General features: G+C 35.2%; 1 protein-coding gene across 2 annotated transcripts in view; it reads right to left on the reverse strand.

Moving 5' to 3' along the window:
- Positions 1–9748, reverse strand: part of CCDC88A (coiled-coil domain containing 88A) — a 93861-nt gene extending 84113 nt beyond the window's left edge. For both annotated transcript variants that reach the window (XM_083373193.1, XM_083373192.1), the window contains exons 1-2: positions 9368–9748; positions 9165–9265 (exon numbers count right to left, since the gene is read on the reverse strand). In XM_083373193.1, coding sequence (XP_083229319.1) covers positions 9165–9265; positions 9368–9430 — 164 coding nt within the window. In that variant the 5' untranslated portion in view covers positions 9431–9748. The remainder of the gene's footprint in view (positions 1–9164; positions 9266–9367) is intronic.
- Positions 9749–10100: the final 352 nt, after the last annotated feature.

Raw genomic sequence — 10100 nt, forward strand, 5'->3', positions numbered from 1 at the left:
GGAAGTGCATAACCAAAATTCTTCCCCCAGGCAATCATCGCATCTAACAAAAGAACATCTTCATCCCATTTTGTCCATCCAGAGAGGAATTCTGAGTCATGTTAACAGGTTATAAACCTCAAGCCACAATTTAGTACCAGAATATTTGTATAACATTATACTTGGACTTTATTAAGAACAGCCAACAGCAAAAACAGATAAAGTTTAGGCTTAAAAGCATTATGCTTCAAACAGAATAGGCCAGGGGAACAACTGATAGACCCATCCAGGAACATAATTACACCTGAGACAAAGATAGCTTTGATGTACACTGATTATTTGCCTTGAACAAATATAATGTACAATCCAACCTTAATACCACTTTCTCTCAGATTGTCACTTCCCCTGTCTGTGTGCATTTAGATTTCTTGCTGAGACCTGGAAGATTTCATACCACCTCTTGGGGGAAGCAGGCTTAGATTCTCACTACTGGTTTTCAGAGGAAATTCAACAGAAGTAAAATCTTCTAATATAGTAAATTCATAGGATCACAGAACTGGAGGGACAATGAAAGTCATCTAGACAAATCTCCTGCTTAAGGCAGGAAACCTTACACCATCATCCCAGATAAATGTTTGTCCAGTCTATTCTTGAAAACCTGTAGCAATGGAGCACCCACAACTCTGGAAAGCAATGCGTTCCATTGATTAATCATTCTCCCTGTCAGAAGTTGTGTGCTCCATCACTGAAGGTTTTCAAGAAAAGACTGGACAGCCAATTTGTCCAGAACGGTTTCCTGCTTGAGTAGAGGGTTGCACTAGAAGACCTCCAAGGTCCCTTCCAAACCTATTATTCTATGTTCTATCATCTTTAAAGCACTTCATGGCATGAGGTTGAGTTATTTGAGGCACCCAGGAAATGGGACCTCTGCTTTAAGACCTGCTTTATGAAATATCTTATGCATCTCGCTGTAGTGACCAACAATAATCAGCCATCATTGATGGAATCTAGTTGCCCTAATATAGTTTTTCCATTGTGGCAATGTCTTGATGAAACCTTTCACCATGTTCATGACTAATTGCACATAGATTTTTGGGAAAGAAGTCCAAGCATGAATGCAGAAAATGTATCTTCAGTGATATGTTGTACTTCATGGTCTTATATGCTGTAAGATGTTGTCAACCAACTGAATGTAGTTTGGTGCTCTGTAGTTGCCAAGAAAATTTTAAATGACATCCTTGAAAGCCTTCAAGGCAATTTCCTCTGGCTCCACTAACAGATCTTAGAATTGCATGTCACTGATGGCGTATCTGATCTTTGGACCAACAAAAATGTCTTCCTTAATCTTGAAATTAATTATTCTTGGAAAAACTTTCTCAAATAACGAAAACTTCATCTTCCTTGTTCATTACTTTCACAAAACCTCATCAATCTGAGTTTTATGTAAAACAAGAGGCAAAAATATCTTTGTCAAGTCAACAAGTGCTACATTTTTCTATGTTGGAACCAAATTCTTTTGGAGTGGCCACTTCTTTTTAATGTTGTTATTGATATTAATACTGATGTTAATAGTCTCTTGCACATCAGTCCTATTTGCATATGTGACAGTATTTATATATCCAAGCTGCATTCCAAGCAGAAGAGGCCTACTTTTAGATCTCTACAGATATTCCAGTTCTACTTGGTGTACTGAATGTGCATCAAGCACAGTACCATGTTTTCATATGTTTCTTTCATGTATGTAGCACAGCCAACAAGAAGAGAAATTTTGAAATTGCAAAAATAGATTTCTATAAAATGGTAATGGTAGTTTAAATTACAAATTATTTTCATGATTAGCATCCCAAAATTGTTCAGGAAGCAAAGTGTTCAGGAAGCAAAATCTTTGTTGTTCAGAGTATTTGACTAATTAGTCTGATATAGCTTTCTATATTGTTAAAGCTAATTCAATAGGAAATTTAACAGGAAATTAAATAAGTTAGAATTCCCAGATTCTTTTCAAGAATAAAAGCTGCAAGGAGTAGGTTTTCCCCATCCTGTAGATGGTGGCTCTGATTTTGATTAGTTTTTATTTATGGAAATACCAGCTAGCCACAACAAATGTGACCAGAGCTCCAGTTAGGAGGAAGAGAACTGGTAAATTTGCTAAATTATCTTCAGCCTGCAACATGGTAGGTCTCTTACTTATGTTAATGATAAGTTTTGCTTTGTGTAATGAGCATGAACATATTCCTTCTCAGTTCTCCATTTTCCCCAAAGCATCTAGAGATGAGCAGCCACTACTTTCCAAGTAAAATATATCTAGGATGGGACTGTTGTTTAAATTAACTAAGTCCATAGATGATTAAGTAGTGAGTTTTTCATTGCAAGTTTTTTGGTATACTGTCCTTATAAGCTGAAGAATATATTTGACATGTTATTCATTAATGTATATTAATGTATTCATTAATGTACTACAGATAATTTGTATCAAAATACAACTGCTTTGTTCATAACATAAGCAAAATGTAACTGTTTTGAAAAATGTTATTCTGAACTTTTTTTTCAAAGTACAACAGCAAAATTTTAAAAATGTGGTATAATAATTACAACAGATATTAATACTGCCACAGTGTTTTGCCTCACTGGGATGTTTGAGCTTCAGACATAGTCTAATTTAATATACATTAATTAGAAAAACATACTAATTTGGGAAATCATTCATAAGCCTCAAACTAACAACATCCCAGGGTCACATGAGCACTATTTACAATCTTTCCAGGAGACCTCCAACAAGCCAGATTTCCTTTATGACCATAGTGATTCATTTAATGACCATGCAAAAAGATCATAAAATCAGACATGAAAACTAACAACTACATTGCTTTACAATGGAAGTTCTGGTCCAATTGTAGTTGTAAGTTAAGGACTACCTGCAGATTTATTTAAAGAACAACATCCTTCTTATCAATGGAATGACTTCCATTAGTAGAAAGAGAGCTTATTGTTTCCTCACCCTTGTACCTCATCTCTTAAAAGAAGAGGAGCAGAAAAGATATTAGATGAGCAAAATTTCACTCATTAATATTAAATTTTACTCAATGAATTTCCAGGAAAATTAATATTTAAGATTATAATTTAAATACAAATTGACATTAATTCAATTTCTGAAACTTTACAGAAAAATATTTTAAACATGTAATATTGTGCTACATCTCATTTAATTTTTACTTGTTGCTGCCTGGGTTTTAGCAATGCATCAACACATATATATGTATAGCATACCACCATCATAACACAGCATTTATTATATGTAAAAAATCTGAATAAAATTATTAGAGTACTAGATACCTGAAACCATACAAAGCTACTTCCATAGAAGTTAACAGCATAGGACTAAATAAGTCAGTGATTTTATGTAAAAAAAATTGCATTTAAAATTCACCTTGGATATCAGATATATTTTTCTATGAAATGTAACTTCTCTCTCTCTCTCAAATTCAGTAGTCAAAATAGATAAGTGTTTTAAGGCAATTCCTACATAGTTCAATAATTCATTCTTTAAAGCAGACAAAAGCATAGCAAAATAGGGCAGATTTGTCTAGAAGTCAGTAATTAGTACAACTGTAAAAGCTAGCCTTAAGCTACTATACTTTTGAAAGCAACCTACATATGACAAGTTACATTAATTTCAGTTGGGGAGAAAACAAGCAAAAACACACAGAATGTTGTTTGTTAAAAAATAAAAAGTACAGGAAATAGATGAAAGTCTGTCATTTCTCAAAATCTATCAGTATTATAAAATAGATTCAACCATCACAAAATCAGGGATTAGTTCTTTTCATTCAGCAAAATATCACAAACAGGATTATAGTCATTATGCTAAACAGACCACAAACCACATACATTCACTGAAGATATTTTATAACAAGACATGCTACTTTACTATATGAACTTTTGAAAATTTATTTGTATACTATAGAAATATATTTTATATAAATAACATAAAACAGTTCTATCATTCATACCTCATTTAGACCGACACACAAACAATAGGTCCCTCAAATATTCCAAGTAGAATAGATCCTAAAGTAAGTCTCTATTCTGGTTTTTAAAAAGTTTTCAACACAACTTCACAGAATGTCTACAAATATCATTGTTTTATGCATATATAAGACACTAAAATCAATTAAACAATCTCATTGGATAAATTAGTAGCTTCTTTCTTTTTTCATTAGCTATCTAAATGTATATACACTAGTGTCACATGCATTCTTTGAGATCCTGAAAGAATTATATTACAATTTTATCATTTTTGGAAGAATAAAAAGGCATAGTATAATCATTAGGGGAGTCTTTGACTAAACATACCTAAAGATATTTGAAAGGTGGAATTTTCAAAGGCATTAGTCGTCTGAGTAATTTAATACTGTGGTTTGATTTATATTCTAGAGTCCAAGTGTATGAACAATTTTCAGTAGCATGGCAGTTTGTGCCAGTGTATTTATACTTATTTCTCATGTGACTTCTTTGGATATTAAAATCCGATTAAAAATGGAATATTTATCCAGCTTATTTATTAAGATTCTGCACTGAGCAAAAATGACTACATGTTGTACATTTTTTAAAAAATCCCATTTATATCCCGCCCTTCTCTGAAGACTCAGGGCGGCTTACAATCTAAAGCACAAATCAATGTGCCTAGCAATTTTGTTGATTAATAGAAGCATAAGGCCACTTGCTTGAAAGTATATTCAAGAGGATATAGTTAAACTTATAGTAGTGCTTAGAAGATTGTGAATCATTTTAAATTATCAATATTTCTGCATGACCCACCCATCTACTCCACCTCACAGGGTTGTTGTGGGGAAAATAGGAGGAGGAAGTGCTGGATATGTTCTCTGCCTTGAGTTATTTGTAAAAATAATGAAGGCAGAATATAAACGAACAAACATGACCAAAACCATGATCAGTTCTGCATACAAATCCTAAAACTAGATTAAGAGATCTAGTTAAACAAATGAGTCAAAAACATACTTTTTCATTAATTTATTGAGGGAAATTATCCGGAATCAGTTTGGTATAGCAGTTAAGGTGCTGTCTCTGGAAACCAGGAGACTGAGTTCTAACCCTGCCCTAGGGATGAAAGTCAACAGGGAGATTTTCAGATAGATGCTCTGTCTTAGTCCAACCCACCTCACAGTTTTTGTGGATAAGAGGTGGGAGTTCTACATATTTCCTACCGTGTTTTATATATTTAAAAAATAGGATAAAATCATCATCATTTTCATAACCTTTCTAGACTATTGGCTTTTACTCAAACAGCAGGTGGCAGCCAAGCCTGGGAGGTTATTTGCACAGATCCATCTTGTATACCGATTACATAAATTTCTACTCAAAATTAGTCATGCTTTGGTCACTTCCTGTCTGGATTCTGGCAATGCCTTCTATCTGGAACTCTCCCTTTAGAACACACAGATAGTTATGCACATAGCACAACATTTCCACGTTGTGCCACTATTTTATGAGCAGTACAGGCTGCTGGTAGACTTCTAAGGGTAATGCAATTACCTATAAATCTTCCATGATAAAATAGTCATGAAGAAAATCCATGACTTTACTAAGAGTTGACACAATTCAATGGCACAAATCAATTCCCTCTTTAAAAGATTTTGGGCTTCTCTGAATGGGCTTCTCTGTCTTTTCTGGCTCAGACCTCTTCTCAGCCATATCTCATTTATCAATTACTGTAGTTAGTTTTGTCTTGATTAGTACACATTACATAATTGGGATATTAAAAAAATTGTAGAACAAATAGGAACACAGAAATTAGATACTGAGGAGCATTTTATAGTTGTATAAGCAAACCATTTTTGAAAAAGATGTCAATGAACATTTTATATATCTCTATTATTATTGTGAATATAAGATATTAACATCTTTATTTAAAAATATTCAATAAATTGATTATCACTCAATTTTCCTTTATCCAGACACAACATGTAGTAGAATATTTGTTAGTATATTTCTATAGTGCAAGTTTCCAAATGGATACAGAATTATTTTTATGCCTTCCTTTGCTGTTCAACATTTACACCTCATTTATAACCAGAGAGTAAACAAAGAGAAATGTTTTCTAGTCATTATTGTATTTGAACAAATTGATTAACTTTCATTCCATCTTTAACATTAAAAGCAACATGCTCCTTTTGATCAAATTACCAAGGAAGCAATGAATAGAGCTCTCCTTCACTGGAGGTGTTCAAGCAAATGGAGTATTTCTGCCAGGAACAGCTCAAACAAGAACCCAGCACAGAGTTTAGGATTGGATTTGATAAAGTAAATAGCCCCTACCAACCTCTTGATAAACCTCTTTTTTCCATGATACATAACAGTCCAAAACACAGCAATTGAATCTCATTTCATTGGTGGAAGGGCCATAAGAAATGGCCATGGCCTCCTCCACATAAGCTCTATTCCCCTCCACCCCCAGCTTCCAGAAGCCTGACGCTGCAAATCAAATGAGGGCCCTTTAACAGTGCAGCCAACACTACTGACATGGTGGAGGTGTCCAAACTATAAATTCTGCATGTTTTAGTTGGCTTTAGAGAAGGCAGACAATCTGATATTCATAGGATCTGGTATGCAAGGGTTTCTGTTTCTCAAAACATTTTTTCTTTAGTTGGAATACTGTGAAATGTCAGCTTCTATTATCACTCCAATTATTATTTACAAAATTACCGTGCATGTAGCTCCCAAATGAATTTTATCAACAAAATCTTATATCATGTCTTGAGTCTGGACAAGGGGAGTTAAGAATTAAATTGATACTGGTTATCGGACAAGAGATCTCCCATTCACATGCCTACTCTTAACCTCGCAACCTCTCCAAATGTCAGCCAGGTCCTTTCTGTTGATGTCACTGTGTCAGTGGATGGTACCTGAAGGTTCTCCAGAAAACCGGGAAGTTTAGTTTTGTTCCCAGCCCCTCAGAAGTTGCCCAACCAGACTTGACATTGATTTTCTTTATTGGAAGCCAAAGCCACCAAATTCCCTTGTAAGTTCCAGGTAATCACAGATCAATGCATCAGCCAATTGATACCAAAATTAAGCATAAGCTTTCTACTCTTCCCACTACCACAACCAAGCACCTTTAAAGCTAATGGGGTTTAAAAATGTCAAGTATGAACTCAATGTAATGTCTGCCATCCTTCCAATTTCATGTTCAAGGGTACATATACAGCTTCATAGTGCTTTACAGCACTATCTAAGCTGTTTACAGAGTCAGCATATTGCCCCCAACAATATGGATCCTCATTTTACTGACTTTGGAAGGATGGAATGCTGAATCAACCATGAGCAAGTCAGGACCAAACTCCTGGCAGTGAGCAGTCAGCCTCCAATATTGCATTCTAACCACTGTACCACTATGTCAATTTATTACAATAATAATTCATATTTAAAAGCAGGCTGATAATTTTGTTATCTGGTAGAGTAATAGCCTGCCTTTCTATCAGGAACCCAAGAAAATTTATAAGTATTGGCAGTGAAATGCTTCTGGACTCAAATCAGACTCCCAAGTTATGCTCCTTGGTCTCCAAAATAATATATTATTAGGAACCACTGAAAAGTTGTCCAAGTTCTCACATACTATCATATGTTCTTCTGTGCCCCTTATCATCATGTACAAATTCACAAAATGTCCAGGGGGCAAAAAAAGTTGCTGACCCCAACTTAAAAATAGTCAGAAATATTACAGTAGCAGTTTTATTAACAATTTTTAAAAATGCCTATTAATAGCTTCCTCAATCTGGTTTGCGGCACTGAATTTACTGAATCAGTAAAACTTGACAAATGTGTCACTTTGACATTACTAACTGCAATTGTGCTTATTGTGAAGACTTTTTTTTTAATCCCATTTATATCCCGCCCTTCTCCGAAGACTCAGGGCGGCTTACAATCTAAAGCACAAATCAATGTGCTTAGCAATAGCCTTCATTCTATGTATATGCCTGCTTATTAGGGCTTTCAGGCCCCCCCAAGCGGCATTATTACCCCCAACAATCTGGGTCCTCATTTTACCCACTTTGAGTACATTAGCTCAAAAAGATTTAGTAAATTTAGTAAATATATATCCAGAATGATTCATGTATGATTCCCACATATTGAATCATTAGTCTCTGAATGATGCTCTGGGGGAAATGTACAGCACAAGGAGCTAGTATATCTAAATCAACCTTCTTCAACCTAATATTCTGAGGAAGTATTGACTTATCAACATTCATTAGTCTAACAAGTATGGCCAAGTTGGGGAAATCTCAATCTAAATGTAAAGCTTAGCTACAAATCTAAGCCCTTTGAATAGTATAGATCCTCTTATTATAGGCGGGTCATATTCATCCCACCAAATATGTATTTTAACTATATTACTGAATAAAATGCAATCCCATGGAATCATTCTTTTCCATTTATTTCATAAAGCATGTTTTGCTCACTACTAATAAACTTTTCTTTATTTATCAGTGAATATAATTTAAAAAATAAAAACAATCACTCACCTATAAAATCTAATGTAATTGCTTTACTAAGTGAATCACCTGGAGAGCTAATTAGACTTCATAATGATTATTGCAAAATCCATGCATGTAAATGAAAATGTACAGTCCTTCTGAAGCGTTAAATCCTCCATACTTTTGTTCTGTCTTTCAATATATATTACAGTCCAGAGTAACTATATTAAAGCTGTAGTTAGCCTAATCAATGACATTTAGTTCCAAACAAATACTTCTAGAATCAGGATATAGATAAATCATGATTTTAATAAACAACTGATTAAAATCAGGCATTTGCTATTCCATATGTTCTCTGCAGATGCAGGGATGAGCCACCAATAACAGGCAGGTTATTATTATGCATAGGCAAGGTGCAGTGGTTAACCCTTTATTATTTCTGCCTGATTAGCTCTTCTCGCCCCCCCTTTTTCACTGAAATAATAATTTATAAGACATCAAAAATATGAGAAAAGCAGCAGAGAAAAGCAGAATACTTCTGTGTTATAAAATCAATTAACAAGGTATAAAATGGGAATATGATAAGACACTGTTCTGTTCCTACATAACCTGAAAAAGATAAGGTCAGAGTGAGCTACATTCTTGGAGGAATTCTTAAATCAAAACGTTAAAAAAACAAGAAAACACAGAACTTACATTTGCAGCATAACTTCATTTAAGAAAACTCCATCTAGAAGTGCAACGTATTCTTCCAAGTTGGTTGCATTTTGTCCAGCTAAAGATCCAAATGTCTTAACCTGGAACACAGAGCATAATTATCAACACTATGGCATGAATTCTGCCTGTACTTGGCAAGAAATCATTTATATAAATTCCATTACTGATCAACAAATGCTTACCCAGGTAACAAGTGGGCTGGATACGAAGACCTCCAAAAGAGGTGTGAATATCTCATTTTCCATGTTTTAATAAAATATCTGAATTATCAAAGATTAAATGAGAAAAGTCTCTTCTCCGTGAAAATGCCCAACGTCTTCAGGAAGAATATACCCTGGCTAGTCCCCAAATAAAATTCAAAAGTAGTTAGAGCTGCGGCAACAAAGATTTCATTATCCACCTCGTCCAAAAACGGAGTGATCGTGAGCCCATGGACGTTTCGGGGTGGTTGTTGTTTTTTTTCTCCTGCCTACGGCTCTTTCTTCCTCCTCTTTCCGTGCTGAAGGGGAAGGAGAAAGGAGAAACCCGACGACGATCCTACATCAGCTGCAAACTCAACCCCCCCCCCCGCCACTTTCTAGGCTGCACCACAAGCAGGCAAGCCGCAGGCATGCGAATGGGAGCAAATTTCAAGGAAACTCGCCCCGACAGCTAATTTTAATCCCCAGCTAAGCAAAAAAAAACAACAACAACACACACACACACACACACACACACACAAAACCGTACGTATGTATGACAGGAAAGGCAGAAATCGCATTCTCCTTTCCAACCACTTGAGAAGACTTAAGATTCAAAGCTCAAAAGAAATCGCCCTTTTTTCCAAGCAAGATGATTTCCCGCCCCCCTCCACACACACACACACACACACACACACACACACGTTCCCCCCTTGCCAGGAAGATAGGACGACCG

Source organism: Vipera ursinii, assembly GCF_947247035.1.
Source record: "Vipera ursinii genome assembly, chromosome: 1".
In the NCBI taxonomy this organism is placed as follows: Eukaryota; Metazoa; Chordata; class Lepidosauria; order Squamata; family Viperidae; genus Vipera; species Vipera ursinii.